Source organism: Hyaena hyaena, unplaced genomic scaffold (genome assembly GCF_003009895.1).
Source record: "Hyaena hyaena isolate Hyena2069 unplaced genomic scaffold, ASM300989v1 scaffold_807, whole genome shotgun sequence".
NCBI lineage: Eukaryota > Metazoa > Chordata > Mammalia > Carnivora > Hyaenidae > Hyaena > Hyaena hyaena.
In genome coordinates this window covers 98837-118145 of record NW_024081441.1, presented here as the reverse complement: position 1 = coordinate 118145, position 19309 = coordinate 98837, and the positions used below count along the sequence as shown (strand labels likewise).

Genomic DNA, 19309 nt, shown 5'->3' with positions numbered 1-19309 from the left:
TATTTTTTTAAAGATTCTAAAGTTTTTATTTATTTATTTTGAGAGAAAGAGAGAGCATGAGCAGGGGAGGTGCAGAGAGAGGAATAGAGAGACTCCCAAACAGGCTCTCCCACTGTTAACACAGAGCCCGATGTAGGGCTCGAACTTATGAACCACAAGATCATGACCTGAGCCAAAATCAGGAGCCAGATGCTTAACTGACTGAGCACCCAGGCACCCCTGCATTGCATATTACTAATAACTCATAATGTAAATACACTCTCTGAATTTGACTTTTTACTTTCCATAATTTTCTCTAAATGATTGTATTAAAATCTCTTTTGGAATGGCTAGTCTGTTTCCAGAAAACATGTGTGTATCTTTATATTTTGTTAACTATCGTTTCTCAATACCTTGCTGGATTCTCCATTTGGTATGTATATGATGTTTTCCAGTAATGTTGATATATTTAGTCCTCAGCTTATATAGATTGGTATAGTGCTTTTTTAGAAGTTGAATATTAGAATGGAGGTGATTTTTCCAACTGTGGTGCTTTTGAAGGTAAAGAATCCCCACCTTTTAAAGAGTTATGTGGAAGTAGTTCTAAATGTCATGGCCCTGGGAAGCCTCATTAAAATCTGACTTACTGCTGTGGCACCAGAGAGTTTAGTAGCTCTGTTTTTGTTATGTTTTGCTTCTCTGCGAGAAAGATCTGCTCTGAATGTTTGTGCATTTGGAAATTAATTTTGTAAAAAAAATGGATGAGCTTGGTGAATATATCCCAGTTCCTCTCCTTCACCCATCTCCCCCTGAGATGAGAATCCCCCCATAAAGAAATAGCCATAGAGACTTGACACAACTATGTTGTGCCATCACTTACACACAGACTTCCATGAGGTGGATATTTGACTTTTTTTTTTCATATTATGGTTTTTATATTACTTCAGTACAGGAAAAAATATTCTTTGAGGAAAGTGATCCTAAGAATAGTTCCACATAATGATTTTTTTTCCAGATTAATTGGGATGTAATGGACTTAGAGCACTGTATAAGTTTAAGGTAGACAGCATAATAACTTGACTTTCATATATACTGTGAAATGATTACCACAAGAAGTTTAACATCCATCATCTCATATAGGCACAGACACAGACAGACACACACACACACACGCAAGAAAAGCACTGTGTTTTTTCCTTGGGATGAGAACTCTTAGGATCTACTCTTTTAACAAGTCTCAAACATACCATTCAGCATTGTTAACTATAGTCATCATGTTGTATATTACATGATGATTATTTTTAACAAACTTGTTTTTAGCAGTTCTCAATCTAGGACAGGGATCAGAAAGTGTTGCATGCTGATCAAATTAAGCCTGCCACTTGTTTGTTTGTTTTTTAAGTTTTATTGAGGCATAGCTAGATTCATTCCCTTATGTGTTGTCTATTTCATGCTATAAGGGCATAATTGAGTAATTTCAACAGAGACTATATGCCCTACCACCCAAGCCTAAAGTATTTAGTCTCTGGCCCTTTACAGAAATGTTTGTCAACTCCTTATCTAGGGTGATCATCAGAATCACCTAAGGATTCCTGTGCTTTTACCCTCTACCAGAATTTAGGATATATTGAGCTGTATCACCTATCCGTGGATGAAGAGTTCACAGGTTTGGTACTATTCTTATATCATATATCCATAACTAGATTGAGGAAACTGTATTATTGATTCCCACCCCCATTTAATCTCAAATATGTGAGTCTTTAGGCAGGGTATGGATTAAGGATTCATGTTAACTCAAACATTATTTGCCACGCATACAACGGAGAAACACGATTTAAAGCAACAACATTAATACAAGCAAAACAAAACAAAGACATGGTCATTATTTAGTCTTAATACTCAGCAAGGAGATACAACATGGCAAGTCCATTGCTTGAGAATTGTTAAATATTCTAATTCAGAAGGTTTAGTATTAGGCTGTTTCTTTCTTTCTATTAATACCAGTTTGCTGAGTGAATATTATTGTGTGAGTTCAGCTTTTTCCTTTCATTGAAAATAGCATTCTGTATCAATGGGGATTATTTATAAAGAAATACAGGACAGACACATTGACCTTTTCATAACATATGGGTTAGCAGCAATAGTAGATCTTTATCTGCCTTTGTAAGTGGATCAGGTTGGAGGTAACTGTTCAGGTATTTAAGATACATTATTTTTGTCATGGAATACTGTAAATCATTTTGAACTGTTCTAGAGTGTTTGAATTGACATTAGCTTTCAGTTTATGTTCCTGAATTTTTATTCTGATTTTTATTCTTAGCAGCCAATTTATCTGCTATTGGCAATGAAAAATTTTAATAGGAAATGGTCAGCCTCATTTAAAAAAATGCTATGCTCATTTTGATGAAATACTTTTTAAAAAGTATTCATCAAATGTCTGCAATTAAGGATCTTCTCCCAAATCATATTTTAGTAAACTTAAAGCAATAAAAATGGAAGTGAAAGATTCAGTGTTAAATGTTTTAAATATAATAATGAACTTTCAAGTTACTCTAAATGGAGTTCATTTTCATATAAGTATGGGCCAAATTAGTTTGAAATTACCTTCCATGATTATGCTAAATTGGTTGTTTGAATAAATGTTGGAGTTAGGTGTCAGTAGGTGCCTATTTTCACACAATTTATTTTTTTTCCTAGTTGAATTTGGCTATAGAGGAACAGAAAAAGAAAATTACTGAAAAAGTAATTCTTTCAATAACAGCAAAGGAACACCACAAGGCACAAGAAGAAGTAAGAAACTTACCTTTTAAGCTATATTACAAAACTATAATGAGTGCTCATTTTAAAATTAAGACATATTTTATTTTGGTCTGATAGTGAGCCAGCTATAGTTATCTGATAGCAACAAAATGGAAAAAATTGGTCAACCTGGAGGCATTTAATTGATCTGGGCAGCTTGAAAAATAATTATATGATTGAAAGAATAAATATTGTAATTTTCTGAAAATACCTCTGACAACTTTCACATATATTTCCCAAATTAGGAAATTATTACATGAAAATTGAATCTGCAAGTTATAACACATGCTAACATAGGGAAAAGATTAAAATTTTATTAAACTTTGAATAAGTACTAAGTCTTATTTTTGTTTTCTGACTTTCTAGGAAGGGAATTATTGTTCTGAATTTTAGAAATGCTAACAATGTTATCTCCTAGCGAGGAAAACCTGTAGTTTACAAATGTCAAGCTTAAGTGAGCTAATCATAAGATTCTGTAGGCAATATTATAATGAAGAACTATTAGAGCAAACCTTCTTCTCTCCAAAGCTCATGCTGTGAAGTTGACAGCATATCCCATAAATGAAATAATAATACAAAATTGGTGTTAGACAAAAGGGGGAAATGATTTTCATGTAGTTTCCTGGAATGTAAAACCATTTAATCTTTCTGAGGAGAGATCATGAATTTGCTAATTCCCATGTACCACTGTCAGTAAATAAAATCATAATCAACTTAAAGAATAAGGTAATGTGAATATTTGAAAATTAAACTTTCATGTCATTCTCTTTTGACATTTTGGCAAAGAGATCTATCCAAGCTTTGGGGTTTTAATATTTTATCATTTTGATTGCATCTGTCCTGCTATGTATTTTACAAAAAGTGAACAGGTACAATGCATCAAATTTTCCTCAGAGAATTCAAATCTCCGAATTAGAGATTATATTAATATTTGGGATTTATATATGTCCAGTTTTAAAGACTATATTGTAAGCATAGATTGGTAATCTCAGTAGAGAATATTTTATAAGATAAATTCAACTTGAATAGTTTCTAGATGTAACAAATAACAATTGTATAGATTTAAGTTATGGTTCTTACTCATTCTACTTAATATTAACAAGTTAAAAGACTAGATTTTTAACTATAAGTTTTAAAATATTCTCTATTTAGAAATGTTTTTATCATAGTTGGAGAGTTTTATTACATTTTCACTGCAATTTAAACTGAATCTATCATGTATTTTGAAATGGTAAACTTTAAGAAATGGAAATAAATATCTCTAGTTTACTTGGTAGCATTAAAATTATATCAATAATATAATATAATAACAAATTATTATTAGAGATTAAGTATAAAATAAACTGAAAGAATGAACAAATAGATGTTTTCTGCCTTTTAAGTATTGTAATTAGTTTGTTTTTTCATATTTTATGCAAACTATAATTTCAGTGGAACTGAAAACTTGAAGTGGCCCAAGAAAATTATCATTATGCTAAATATGTCATTTCAAATGCCACCTTGTTAGCAACACTGGAAATGAATATTATCTTTTCTGGAAAATCCAACAGTATCTATGTCTATTTGTTATTTCTTCTTCATTATCTTCTTAATGTTTATTTAATACCTCTATACTTCAGTGTTCTTCCTGTACAGTACCTTATTTGATCACCTGATTGTTTGATCAGCTATGGCTTCAAATGCCTTTTGTTTGCTTAAAAAATCAAATATGCAGGAAAGGGAATATATTTTGTGTATTTTGCGAGTGTGTGTGTGGGTATGTATGTAAGAGTCTCTAAATATATTCTGTATGCTATGGGAATAATTTCTATGTTATAACTTTGAAAGTTTTTAATCATGGTGTGTAATTTCTAGTGTTTGCTTAGAAAAAGTAAGTGACATCAAGTTTTGACCCTAATTCCCATACAGAATGTGAAATCATGATGGTGAAGAGAAATAAAAGATTGGGGGAGGGAGAATTACTTCAAAATTTATTTTGCCCACTGTTTATTTTTATAAAAAGATTGTATTTCTAGACATATTTCAAAATTCAAACTAAACACTATAAAATCTGATATTTAGATTCTTGCTGCTTATAGTTTTATCTTAAAATCTTGTTTTATTTCATGTGGTTTTTTCACATGAAAACTGGAAATAATAATAATGAATGCATCATAAGATTACTTTGAGGTGATGTTATATGTTAAACTAATTTTTGGAAATGATTTATTGGAAATATGTGTGTAATGTGTTATTGTTGGTTCAAAAGTTATTTCAGGTTCTCTGAAAAGTAAATACCACGATAGGGTTAGATATGTATGTATTGTATTAGAAGAAATGCCTATGAGAAAAAATGGGGAAAGCTTTGGGTAAGACTGGGAGACCCTCAGACTGAAATGCAGGCTTGAACACAAGTGAAGGAGAGAGAAAGGTAAGACTGGATGGAAACATCTTAGACAGTGGTGCCCTTTTAGGAAGATTTGGTGAAGCTGATGGTGTATTCTTGACCTAAAGCTGTCCTTCAGAGGAGTGCTATGACTCCCTGAGTTAGACCCACTTCAGTATCCTCAGCCATTGGTATCAACCTGGCGATGGATTTCAAAGCACAGTATCTGGGACTCTTGGTTTATTATGCTCCTGTAGTTAGAGGCCTATAAGGCACATTCTTATTGTTTCCTAAAAATGCGTAGTTGACATTCTTATTGCCCTCAACATAGTCTCGTAAAGACATTACAAATATATTTTAAGTGAAGGGGAATAAGAGTACACTTCCCTTGATGAGCACTGAATAATATATGGAACACTTGAATTACTACATTGTACACCTGTAGCTAATATAACACTATATGTTAACTATGCTGGAATTAAAATATTTAAAATATCCCTGTTGTAATGGCTCCTTCCTCTATGAGTGTATGAGAATGTTAGACTCTTGAATAGGCTGAAAAGCAGCACACAGAAGGGCCCTCTGGCTGGAAACAAGATATATCTTCTTCCAAGATATTTTCCATTTCAAAAGCGTTCTAGAAACTATTAAAAAGTTGGGAGCATTTAAAGTGACATGAACAAGAGGTGGTGCACACTTGAAGTTCTCTAGTAGCTACACTGCAACCCATCCTTCTAAATCAAGAGATATTTAACTTTTCTCATAGGCTCTCATGTCTTTTCTAGTCTTTGTTCATCAAGTCTGGGTTATATTTCTTTTTAACCTGGAAACACTGTGTCCTTGGGCCTGAAAGAAAGAATAGATTTTAGGCAATTTAAAATACCCATTTTCATCTCCCTGTCCCCTTTCCGGTTCTTCTTAATTATGTCATAAATTAGAAAGTTTCTTTTCCTTAAGTTTAAGCACTGACCTAGCTTGGAGACCACCTCCCATGTATTGTATGTCAAGATGACATTCCTTGCACAGAGGCTGCTGCCCTTTGTGCTGATTTCAAGTGATAATTTAGTGCCAAGTTCTCTGGAGTCCTCCTTACTAACATAGATAGACTCAGGAGCAAATAGCAATCTGGCAAAGAGCTGAACTCATCATGAGAAAAACCAGGAGATCCTCAAAGCATTATTCATAGTAGCCAAAGTACAATGTACAGAATGTATAGTTCAGAATGTACTTCAATATGCATACATTTTAGAATGATTAGGAACAGAATACTAGTTTGTGCTAAAATCTAAATCTAAATCATCTACATCATTTCGAGAATTTAACAAATTCAAGAGTTACATGAATATGTCATAAAAACATGACCAAACTACTTAATGTAGGGTTTTAAGCAAAAACCTCCGTGTATGTTTATAGACAGGTGTGCATTTGCATTCTTTCAGAAGTTTGGTCTTTTCCTCATCAAATACTCATTTTTTTTGCTACCTTCTGCTCATTTGTCACTCTCCCAAATTCTGTACAAGTGTCACTTCCGTGCTGCATTTCCACGGAGAATGAAGAGTAGAATGTGTAGGCTTTCTGCTGCACAATGAGATGGTGCATTATTTCAACATATGCATACGTAAGCCTTCTTTTGTGAATGGGACTGATAGGGTCAGATAATGTTTAAAGGGAAAGGCTTTATGTCTCTCAGGCCTCTATGTTTCCACATGGATGCTCCCACACACACATAGATTGAATTATGAACAGACCCATTAATGCTGGGATCACAAAAGGTCAAGTTTTGTCTCCTTTTACCCCTATTCACATTGCCTTTGTAGAGAGAGAGAAAAAAAAACGGATTTGCAGGAAAAAAAAGATTCATGACGAAGAATTTTAAAGAGTATTTTTCCCCTTCTAGCAACATCTGTGATTTGAAAAAAAATCATATTATGTAAAATAATTCAGGGTTATTGTATTACTTATCCAATTTTAGGTATATGAGTTATTTTATGTTTAGGGTTATCTTTCAGGGTAATATCATAACTGAAAACAAAATGTAGCACATTGAATATATTTTAAGTATCTTATGAATATGTAAAGAAACAAAGTTTTTATAAAATTGGATAGAAATTTTATCAAAATGTCAGTAGCAGGATTCCTGATATGTTTTCTCCCATGTTTAATATATATTAATTTTTGCTAGGATATCTTATTTCATAGTTTTAACTTATTAAAACAAAGGTGTTATTTGTTATAATTATATATGCATTAACAGATATTCATGGAACAACTGAAATAGCAAAAATGATAGAGACATTTTTTGAAGCAACAAAGGATTCATAGAAATGAAAGTTTTAAGGCTCTAACCAATAGCCCTTTAGAATGCAAATGACATCATCAATTGTATGGTTGGTTGATTTCTGATGTCACATGAAATCCTCTATCTGTGAAAGGCTATGGATTGTGACAGTAAAACCAGTCATGTATAAAAATCTTCTCAATTCAAAGCCTGAAATTCTTCTTTTTGTGTGTGTGCAGTTTTCTATAGTGTAAAATATAGTAAATAAAACTGAAGAAAGCAAAATTACTGAGTAGCATAATACACAAATGATATTTAGTATACTTTAAAGACTATATCAAAGTATGTTTTTTTGAATTATATGATGCTGGGGCTAGAGTTAGGTTCAGAGAGGATTGGTGGTTTGGAGAATTGGCATCTGAAGTCTTTCTACTTAAGGACTTTGGTTCTTGGATTTAAATTTTGTCAGATAACTATAAAAGCAAGGAATTTGGCCTGTTTTGGTTTCTAGTTTTGGTATGATACATATTATCCATCATTTTTGAGGATAATATTGGAGGGTGGTATAGTGAATACAAGCCTGGAAACAGATTAATATTGGATCACTTATCATTTCTATATTATAAATGTTACAACTTTATAATAGAGTTAACAATACTATGGAAAAGCAGAGAGATTCATTCCAGAAAATAGATCTTTAATCTTGAATACCATGCTGAGGAATCTGGGGAAGTAACTGGAGGGTTCAATATGCTATTTAAAGTAGATTAATTTGGTGGAGTTGACAGGATGAATTTGAGGTGGGGTGACCACTCAGTAGACCATTCAAAACTCACTTGTTTTGGTAATGCAAGTAGGAGGAGAGAATGAGGAGAAGAGGGCATGGACCAGAGTATTACTTATAAGAAGGGGAAGGTAGGAGAACAAATATATGAATTTGGAAGAGGGGTTGGCAAACTACAGCTGTAAGACCAAATTCAGCCCATTGATTATTTTTTTCTAAATAAAATGTTATTGGAGGGGAGCCCAGATGCCTCAGTCAGTTTAGCGTCTGACTCTTGATTTCAGCTCAGGTCAAGATCTCAAGGTTCATGAGTTTGAGCTTGGTGTCTGTCTCTGCACTGAGAGAGTGGAGCCTGCTTGGGATTCTCTCTCTCCCTCTCTATCTGCTCCTTCCCCACTCATGCTCTGTCTCTCAAAATAAATGCATAAACTTAAAAAAAGTGTTATTGGAATACAGTCATGCCTATTTATTTACATGTCGTCTGTGGCTGCTTTCAAAGTACAACTGCAGGATCGAATAGTTTTGATGGAGATTATGGCCCATAAACCTGAAAATATTTATTATCTATCCCTTTTTAGAGAAAAAGTTTGCCAATTCTTTATTTAGGAGAAGGTGTTTTCAAAAGAAGTAGATGATTGATGACATAGGGACAAATAAGAGAGATATAAAAGACCAAAGAAAAATGGGAATCATTTCAATTAGCTTGTTCATATGCACACAATGCTTCTAAAGTTCTTGGAAAAAGTTAAGTGTAATTGAAGTGTGAATATATACACACACTTATAAAAACATACATAATCTTGAACTAACTACATAGAATAGAAAAATTAATATTCAAATTACATGGATGTTACTACAAACTTGCTTTCATTGACTTCTTAGAAATTCTCTGCAGAAGGTATAAAAATCATGTTAACATCAGAGTTAGAGTACAGACTGGGGAAAATACTATATTTTCTGTTGAAAAAGAGAGAAAAAGGATGAGGGAGACTCTTGGAGAACAATTTCCCATTTTTCACTATGGATGTTGAAGTGAGATGGAGAATCTATGTAGCAAATAGTTTCAAATTTTTATCTGCATTATGTGAAGTAGATTAGGGATAAGAAGGATACACCAAGAAAAACAACTAAAACTTGATGTGCAGAAAACACCTAGATTTTAAAAAGAACTATAATAATATAATGTGTATTAGGCATCTACTGTAAATTAGACATTGTGTTGTTCATTCTGTAATCTCATTTAATTCTTAACAAAGCTGTTATTATTCTTCATTACAGATGAGGGTTTTATTACCTGTTCACAGTCTGTCAGTTAGTACATGGGAAGAGTCATGATTTTTAACCCAATATTTCAAAAAAAAGACCATGCTCTGAATTCAGAGTCATTCATAGTTCTAAGTAGGTCTAATTTAATCACTTTAAAGAGTCATAGATAAAGTGAATTTAACCTTTTACTCTCTTTTGGTCACTACTATATATCAACTAGTGTTTGTGTAAGAATCCAGTCTATTAGAGAAAATATAAATCTACATAACACATTGTTCATATAAAATTAAATATTGTCATTGGTGCGTATTTTGGATTAATTGAAGTCTTAGGAAGATTTTGTTTTGTTAATCAGTTTAGAAGTCCTTTGCAAATGTGTCAGGAGCATGTTTCTTTTTAATATCCAGAGACATTTTTCATTCAGCAATTGTAAATGGCTACCTGAAGTGCAAAGGTTATAAATTTTCTCTTAAATAAAATTAGTCTATGGAGGAATGCATATCTTTTCTGTTCTCTTTACTTGAAGATGGATCTATACTCAAATTCTTGTTTTGAAGTCATTTTTCCTCCCATCAAACTAGGTACTCAAAAATCTAATAGGTGTGACATCAACAATTACTTCTTGCTAACAACTCTTGTAATTTAACCCCTTCAGGTTAGCAGGCTGATTGATGAATTGCAGACAGCTATCAAAAGCAACAGAGGTCATCTCTCTAAACTTGGCCCCCAATTACAGGCTGAGCAGGAGCAATTCTCCTCTTATGTCTACCAACACATTAAAAGCCTTCCAGCAAACACTCTTATCCCAGGAGGCCTGCAGCTCAAGGTGGGTGTCATTCTGTAACTCTCACTGGGTTCAGTTAGAGACGAAAACACTCTGCACCATTTGAAGACCCTTCTAACAATGCCACTCAGCTTGAATTTCTTTTAATATTGTCTTTCTCAAACTGGAGTTTGGCTTGCAAGTGCTAATATTACCATTCAGGAAGTATGTTTTAAAAGAAAATACCTAGAGGCCTTTGAAAAGTGGATTTATAACCTTAAGTAGTTTCCAACTCCAGAAAGCAATTTTAATGGAGAAATTTAATCAGGTGAACATTGCATACCTTTCCAATAAACATATATTTTTAACAGGAGTCAATATGTATTTCAGTTAAAAAAATAAGTTATTTAGAGAAATAGTCAAGGCTTTAATAATTGACAGATAGTGGCAATAGGAATTAGAGGTGAAAGGCCAGGTGACTGATTGATGTTCAAACTACATTTCCAAGGAAAAGGATCTGTATTGGATAAGTGTGACACATGTCTGAGTTCACTTGTTAAAATCAATACTTAAGAATATACTGGGAAAAAAAGGTGAATTGGTTATTTGTCAGGACAAGATGGCTAAGTGTCCTGTGCTACCTTTTGCTATTGCATCTTTCGAAGAGAAATAGAATAACTCATACTTTGCTAAAGTGGATTAGGTACTGAAAGCTTAAGGACTTTAAATACTTGTCTTTATCATAATCAAGTGTCCATGTTAAGTCTGCCAAGTTAATGTTCTATAATTTCATATCCCACATTTCAAGAGAAAAAAATTGAATTACTCAACAGATGGCCTTTTCCATCTAAGTAATGAACCATTACAACTCATCATTTTCTTTTGTTTATATTTATATTTGAATGTGATAACATTCAAAGTAATTATATTTTGATCAGTCTTTGTCTCTATAATTCTTCTTTCTTAATATTCAGTTTTATTCTACAAATATAAACTTTATATTGTAATTATGAACATTTTATTTTCTATAACTTTTTAAAATGACATTTATATGTTTGCATTTGGAATGAGAATATTACCATGCAAAAATTGACCTTTGGGGAAATGTAATTCCACAATAAACATAATTTATTTTCTGTACTCTGTACTTGTCAGCTAAAGGTTTAGGAAGTGCTGTTCAAGACATCAAGGTCAGGATTCCCATAGTCCAGTAGCATTGTTCTTTTCCAGATTTCTGATGTGGTTACAGGTCTATTGCAACATTTTTGCAAAGTACTTCCTATTGATTAAGAGAGGAGCTAGGTGAGGGAGTGTGGTTGCCTTAACATTTATTCCCTGTCATTTGTATCAGCAACTATCATATGTCCTGGAAAAAAAATGACAGTTTTTTTTATCCTCACAGATTTGTTCCATATTTCTGAATAATTTTTTAAAGTTTATTTATTTTGAGAGGGAGAGAGAGACAGAGACAGAGAGAGAAAGGGAAAGAGAGAGACAGAGACAGAGACAGAGACAGAGAGAGAATCCCAAGCAGACTCTGCTCTTACAGTGCTGAACCAGGTGCAGGGCTCGATCTCATGAACCACGAGATCACGACCTGAGCCAAGGTCAAGAGTAGGACACTTAACTGACTAGCCACCCAGGTGCCCTTATTTATGAATAATTTTTATCACATTAGTGATAGTTATTCACATTAGCACATGGGCTTGATAGCAAATATTTAACTTCAGGATCTGAGCTACTACTCTCATATATTTCTCTTTTAATATGCTTTAAAATTCTTTCCATATTAGTAAACAGAAGAGGAAATGTATATATGCAAGAAAGCCATCTTCTTGTGTTTATGTTAGGTGTTTGGTCACTGTGCTGTCCAATACAGTACCCATTAGCCACATGTAGCTATTTAAATTTAAATTAGTAAAAATGAATTAAAATGAAAAATCCAGTGCCACCTCTCATATAGCCATGGCTTTCCTGGTTGTAGCACTGAGAACTTCACATCCAGGAAACTTCTCAGGTCTAGTCAAAACAGGATGGTTGGTCACCCTAGTCTTATCTGAGTTCTCTCTCCCTTCTCTAAGATGTTCTCCGTCTCTATCATTCTTTTCCCATGGAGTATTCAGCTTCTCTCCTTTCTCTCCAGCTTTCACCTTTGGAACATCCAATTTCTCTCAAGGAATAAATTCCTTTCCCCATATTCCAAGAAACCTGGACATCAGCCATATCCTCAGGGTTTATTTAGCACAGACCACTGGTCTTTCAATCTTAGCTGTCATATTAGAATCATTAGGGACCTTTAAAAAAAATCAATGCCCCCATCTCCAGAAGATTTGATTTAATTGGTTTGGTAAGCTGAATCTTCCTTCTATTGGTTTGAGATGCTGATTGTTGAACTTTCAGAAATTTTGTGACTCAGTAGTTAAATATAGCCATGATTAAAAATTACATAAACTGGGGTGCCTGGATGGCTCAGTTGGTTAGGTGTCCAACTCTTGGTTTTGGCTCAGGTCATGATCTCATGGTTTGTGAGTTTGAGCCCCCCATCAGGCTCTGTGCTGAGAGTGCGGAGCCTGCTTGGGATTTCCCCCCTCTCTCTCTCTCTCTCCCCCCGTCCCCAACCTGCTCTCTCTGTTTCTCTCTCAAAAATAAATAAACTTAAAAAAAATTTTTTTTAATGATATAAACTTACTCTTAAATAGGGCACACTAAAAGGAAAGGTAATAGGGGCGCCTGAGTGGCTCAGTCAGTTAAGCCTTTGACTTTGGCTCAGGTCATGATCTCACAGTCCATGAATTCAAGCCCCACGTTGGACTCTATGCTGACAGCTCAGAGCCTGTTGCCTGCTTTGGATTCTGTGTCTCCCTCTCTCTCTGCCCCTCTCCTCCTCACACTCTGTCTCTCTCGGTCTCCCAAAATTGAATAAACATTAAAAAAACATTAAAAGTAATATAGTCTTCACTTCCAAATTATTTTATTATATTTCACTAGTACCTATTCTCCTTGAAGTTGTTTATGCTGTCAAGTTTGTGTAGTAGAAACACTACGTAATGATCTGCTACTGTGCATCTCTTCAGTGATGGCTTGTAGTAACTTGGGATTGTTGGGAGTAGGTGTTTGGACTAATGGGAAAGAAACTGAGATCTGTGGTTTTCTAAACTAGTTCTTATGTCTGAAACAGCCAGAAAGGAGAGGCAAAAATGGATTAGCAAAGTATATCCCAAACAGTCAGAATTGCAAATCTTAGAATTGAGGCATTTTTCTGTACTTCCTCTTAGGTAAGGAGAACTTGCTAATTCCAGCTGAAGAGATATTGAACAAAGGCCACAACATACCATCCTTAGTTAATTCCAGAATCAGTTCATGTCAGTTGCCTGGGTGAACTCTCATTTTCCTTGGGGTGTGGATGAACTGCCCTTTCCTGGAGCACATTCTCTAACCCAGATACCTCTGACTTACTGTGGCCAAGACCATATTTTTTCTGGTTATGAATAACTTTATCTTACCTTATGGCATGACCTACACAGATTGTTAGATGATATAGCCATAAATGTATATGTTTTCTATTTATAAATTAAAGGTATGGTTCTAGTAAAAAAAGAATACAAAAATAAGAAATAATCCCCCTTTTCTATCCATTTTGATCATAGAAAAGTACCTGATTAATACAATGAACTGGGATGATCATCTTTCTAATTTTCTCTCTTGATGAACTATATCACTCTGTTGAATATTTATATATATTATACATCTATGTTTATACACATATACGTGTGTATACATACACGCAAACACATGCGCACGTCCATGGCTCAGCTTTAAGAACCAAAATAATTGATTGCAGTTGTCATCATCTTCTAGAGCAGTGGCTCTCAACAAATGTCTGAAGGCCAGGTATGATTCAAAATCCCCTGGGGTGCTTTCTCATATTGTATATGATTGTCTTCACCTCTTCACTGAGGCTCTCATCCTCGTCATATCTTTCACTGATAATTTACAAATAGCAGCTTTAGGCTAAGGTCTTAATACTAGCAGGTCACCTCACAAAAGGACACACTCTTTCTGTATTCCATATTGCCTCAGTCCCATTTTTGCAATTACATGGCATAATAGTACTGATTTTAAATGGACACTTAAAGCTAAGGCAAAAGACAGAGAACAACCTAAACTGGATGTCCATCAATGGTATGGGAAAGTTCTTGTTTAAAAAAAAAAAAAAGGAAAATAACATAACAGCATTAAGGAGAGTTTTAAGAAAAAGTTACATTACCCATAATCACATTATGTGTTATATGACCATTCTCACTTTTGCATATCATTTCCATTTGCACTCATTTGCCCTATGTAGTCATAAAACAGGGCACATTTTTCGTATTCTAGTAGAGTCTCTTGCTTTCACATAATGGCACCTTTTAGGTTGATGAAATTTCTTATTGTTTTTAGCTTTAATAGTCACACTGAATGTGCACCATAATTTATGAAGTCCTTCAGGTTTTTGGAGCAATTTTTTACTATTCCAAACCTTCACTTACCTTATATCCTCTGTCAGTGCCACCACCCCCAGCCACTTTGAGAACATCTGCTGTAGCCATGGCTCAGTGACTTCTGCTTTTCCAGTCTTGTTCTTTCTTACAACTCCTCCTCTTCTTCGTCCCCATGGAGATGCTGTCAGAAATATTAGTGTTTTCCTGGGGTAAAAGGAAAGAAAGGGTTGATAGGAAATGGTATTCGCAAAGCTTTAAGGAATCGTGGGTGGAAAAACTAGAAGGAAGTTGTGTGATTGTGACAGAGAATTGATGAGCAAGAGTGTGGGATGTGTGAGTGGGTGGGAGACAGCACTGGGGGATGAGTGGATGATGGGTACAGGGAAGTCTTTTCACTAGAATTAGTGCTTTTCACACACAATTGGTCAATAATGCTCTGTGGGTTGTCTTTCATTTGCGGCCAGTAGAGGCAGATTGAATTTCTGTGAGGTCTAGAGCTTATACAAGGTGAGGGAGAGAAACTTCTTTAAAATGAGGTCTTAAAGTGGATATTTATTTGGAATAAGAAAGCCCATCATGATGAACTAATGGTGGATTGGAAATTCTTTCTTCTGAGAACTTTTTTAGGCAGCTTCTCAGAAATACTTACATAGAAATACCGCTTAATTGCTAGGGAGTTGTTGGCTTCCCTTCCTCACTGATAACACTCCGTAGCTCCCAGCAACTTCTAGTTGCTCATGGGCTGAAGCAAGTAAGGGTTCTGTAACTTAAATCTTCATTAACCTTACACTAATCCACTCTGGTTGTGAGCAAGGGAAGTATGGTGGAATTTAGTAACCAAAACAAAACAAAACAAAAAGATTCAAGTGGCTATGATTTGGGGATTTTTAGCCTTTCTATTTGTGTATTGTTTGGTTATAGTATTCTCTTATAGCATAAAGAAATTTAAGCTTTGGTAAAGGGATGATTCAGAGATTTATTTTTTCAATTTTTAAAAAAGTTAATTTATTTATTTTGAGGAGAGAGGGCGCGTGAACAAGGGAGGGGCAGAAAGAGAGAGAGAGAGAATCTTAAGCAGGCTCCATGCTGTCAGCGCAGAGCCTGACATGGGGCTGGATCTCACCATCTGTGATATCATGACCTGAGCCAAATAAAGAGTCAGTTGCTTAACTGACTGAGCCACCCATACACCCCCGGAGATTTACTTTTAAAAGAATATCTTTGTACAGCACCTAGTTCATCTTCTGGGTAGTATGATATGCATCTAACACTTTGTATTCTACTGGTGACAGAAAGAAAAATGATTTTAAATGAATAGTGCAAATACATACTCTGTCTGCAAGACATTGTGCTAGGTACAATGGGAAGATGCAGAGACGCCTGAAACACGCTCGTGACCCATACCCATGGTTATTTTCATAGAAGAGAGCAATATGATACCCTTTGAAGACAATGAGACTAATGTGTAGGTTTTCTCAACTTTTTTATTACAGCTTCATCATTCTAGTTCATAAGCTTGTTTGTATCTGGAAAATGGGATAATTTGATAATAGATAACATGCTAACTTTTATCTGTGATACCTCCTAGCTTTTCCTATGCTTTGTATATCTGAATTTGGATTTAGATATTTGAATTTGGAATTTGCTCTACCAGTGGCACAAGAGCAATATAAATCCATTTGAGATTTACCTTGTATTTGGTGGTCATTTTTTAAAAGATAAAGTTTTCTAACCATATGTATTAATAGAAAGTTTATTTAAATATTTAGGAATCTATGAAATGAATGAATAGAAGGAGATAACTGAGGTTATCCATAAAAGAGTGGCAAGATTTTTTTTTTGAATAGTCTCATCACTGCATGTGTATCATGTTCTTATTTCCATTGTACATCCTTTCATTTTGTCTTTCTGTTTAACCCAGTTTTCCTATATATTTATTTGCAATCCCTGAACTGCTGTTATTTCTCCTACAGTATTTAAAGTAAACAATAGAAAAACAAATTTAGGATATGCATTAAGTACAAATACTAAAACATGCTAAGATGACATTCATTTTCAAAGGAATTGTGGATAGAGTGGCAAAATTAGGATATTCAAGGTTATTGTTATGATTTTAAGAACATTCGTTAAATGTTGTGCAAAATGTGATGGCGATAATTAATGTGTGGATTTTATCATAGTAGGCAACTGTTGGACTGCTCCTTTTAAAGGCAAGAAACTTGAGATTCTATGAAGGCCTTCCAACATTTCATGGGATAACTAACTATTAGCAGTAGGCACTGAAACCTCTCAGGAACCCTCCTTTCCATTCTCCCTTCCCTTCCGATCCTCATCTCTTGCCTCCCCTTCCCTCCCTGCCCTTTCTTTTCTTTCCCTTCCCTTTCTCTCTTTTTCTCTCTCTCTTTCATCTTTCAACTGTTGGCGGGGCGGAATGCCAGTGTATTCACCTCAGCCTATTTCCTAACAGACATCTGCAGCCAGGTGTAAATCTGTGTGCAGGAAGATTGTATCTTCCTAAACCACTGAAGAGAAAAACTGCATCTGTCTCAAAATCAGGGAAGAGCAATTGGTTGGGGCATCAGCTCCCATGCAGAGCTGGTTGTAATGAGACCAGCTTTCCTTGCACAGTCCTGACAGCCTTGAAGGTGCCCAGAGAATTGCCAGGTGGGCAGTCAGCAGGGAAAGTCCACAGGCCAGAGCTGGATTACTGTCCCAGCAGTTACCCGGACTAAATGCAACCACTGAACCTTACTGCTGTAGGCACGCTCTCTCTCTTGGGGAGATTGTCCTTCTCCATAGCAGTTAATTTGTTTTTACCTCTCAATTAGCTTTTTCACAGAGTATTTGAGATGCTCAAGTCATTGAGATTCTCTTCCTACATATGCTTCCATCCCCTGGAATACCCACTGACATCTATTTTAGCCCAACTCACCATGAATATTATCAAGTGTCAATTCATCATTTGAACATAGAAATGAATACAGATTTTCTAGTAAGTGCAAATGAAGTGATACATTTACACCTACTTAAGATTCTACTTACTTTTCCAATAATGTTTTATGATAAAAAATGGATTATTTATTAAGTTAAAAATGTACTGCCAAATATGGTAAACTTTTGTATAGGTTTAGTTACCCAGGGTACTTATTAACATTAAGGGGAAAATTAAATTTACAGGCATAGTTAATATATTAAAAAAAAGAAACTGAGTAGCATTAAAAACATATACTCTATATAAAGATGAGAATATGATCTCTGAGACTGAGAATTTGGGTATGTCTGATGATTTAGCTTATTTTTAATATTAAAGTATTCATTTCCCACCAATAAAATAGAATTTGGGGGGTGTGGCTGTTTTTCTCATTTAAAAAGTCCTTATTTTCTTGGAAAAGGAATATGTTGAGCCCAGGAACTTTCAAAAACTTTTATTTACTAAACTCTGGCATATATCATATTATACCCAACTACTGACAGGACTTACATACCTGATATTTTAATCTCAATTAAATATAATTTTAAGCACTAAATTAATTTAGACAAAGTGAAATCCTTATTTCATTTCTTCTTGAAACATCCTCATGTATAAAGGGCTTATTGAAATTCCTTAGCTTGGGACATGACAGGCAAACAAATTTGTCTTGCCGCTGTCATCTAGATAATTTTGAACATTTTCTTATCTTGAACTTAGTGAGAATTGTAATTGGATACAAAGAAAATCTTTTTATAAGACCCATCGCCTTGTTTTGAAAATTTTACTTTCTTTAATAGACACAGAAAAATGGAATGGGAGAGAAGCTCTTTGAAAAAATATTGTAACAAAACAATGAAATGTGACTTTATTTAAAAAATGTTTTAAATGTTTATTTTTGAGAAAGTGCAAAGGGGGGAGGGGCAGAGAGAGGGGAACAGAAGATGTAAAGCAGGTTCTACAGTGATAGTAGCAAACCCATTGTGGGACTCGAACTCACAAACTGAGAGATCATGACCTGAGCCTAAGCTGGCTGTTCAACCGAGCCAACCACACACCTCATGATGAAATGTGACTTTAAATGCATTAAAAGAGGGAATGTGGGCCCACTCCCAGCTTAACTGTCAAGACTCTGAGGGCCATTTTGCAGGTTCTCCACCCTCAGCCTGTTGGCAATTCTTTCACCCCTACCTCCCAACCCCCAATTCAGATGGTCAGGTACCCCATGCTCTCACTTACCACCTTTTTTCAAGATTTATTCTTTTGAAAAAAGTACTTTTTTACCTCTCAATTAGCTTTTTCACAGAGTATTTGAGATGCTCAAGTCATTGAGATTCTCTCCCTACGTATGCTCCCATCCCTTGGATTACCCACTGACATCTATGTTAGTCCAACTCACAGTGAATATTATCACGTGAATAATAATGAATATTATCAATATTACTGCACTTTCTTACATTCTAAGATGATTTTTAAAAAATATTTTTCTTAGATGAAAATTCTATTTTGGAGTCTACTATGTAAACGAAAGTAGGATTCACTCCATTTGAAACCAGATGGTGCTGCCTCCACAGACTCACTCATTAGGTTTGATCTCCCACTTGGGACCACAGACCCCCACTGTTG

General features: G+C 34.7%; 1 protein-coding gene across 1 annotated transcript in view; it reads left to right on the top strand.

Moving 5' to 3' along the window:
* Positions 1–1590: 1590 nt before the first annotated feature.
* Positions 1591–19309, top strand: part of LOC120221761 (doublecortin domain-containing protein 1-like) — a 73906-nt gene continuing 56187 nt past the window's right edge. The window contains exons 1-3 of the mRNA XM_039219321.1: positions 1591–1645; positions 2677–2769; positions 10127–10297. Of these exons, the coding sequence (XP_039075252.1) occupies positions 1631–1645; positions 2677–2769; positions 10127–10297 (279 nt within the window). The 5' untranslated portion in view covers positions 1591–1630. The remainder of the gene's footprint in view (positions 1646–2676; positions 2770–10126; positions 10298–19309) is intronic.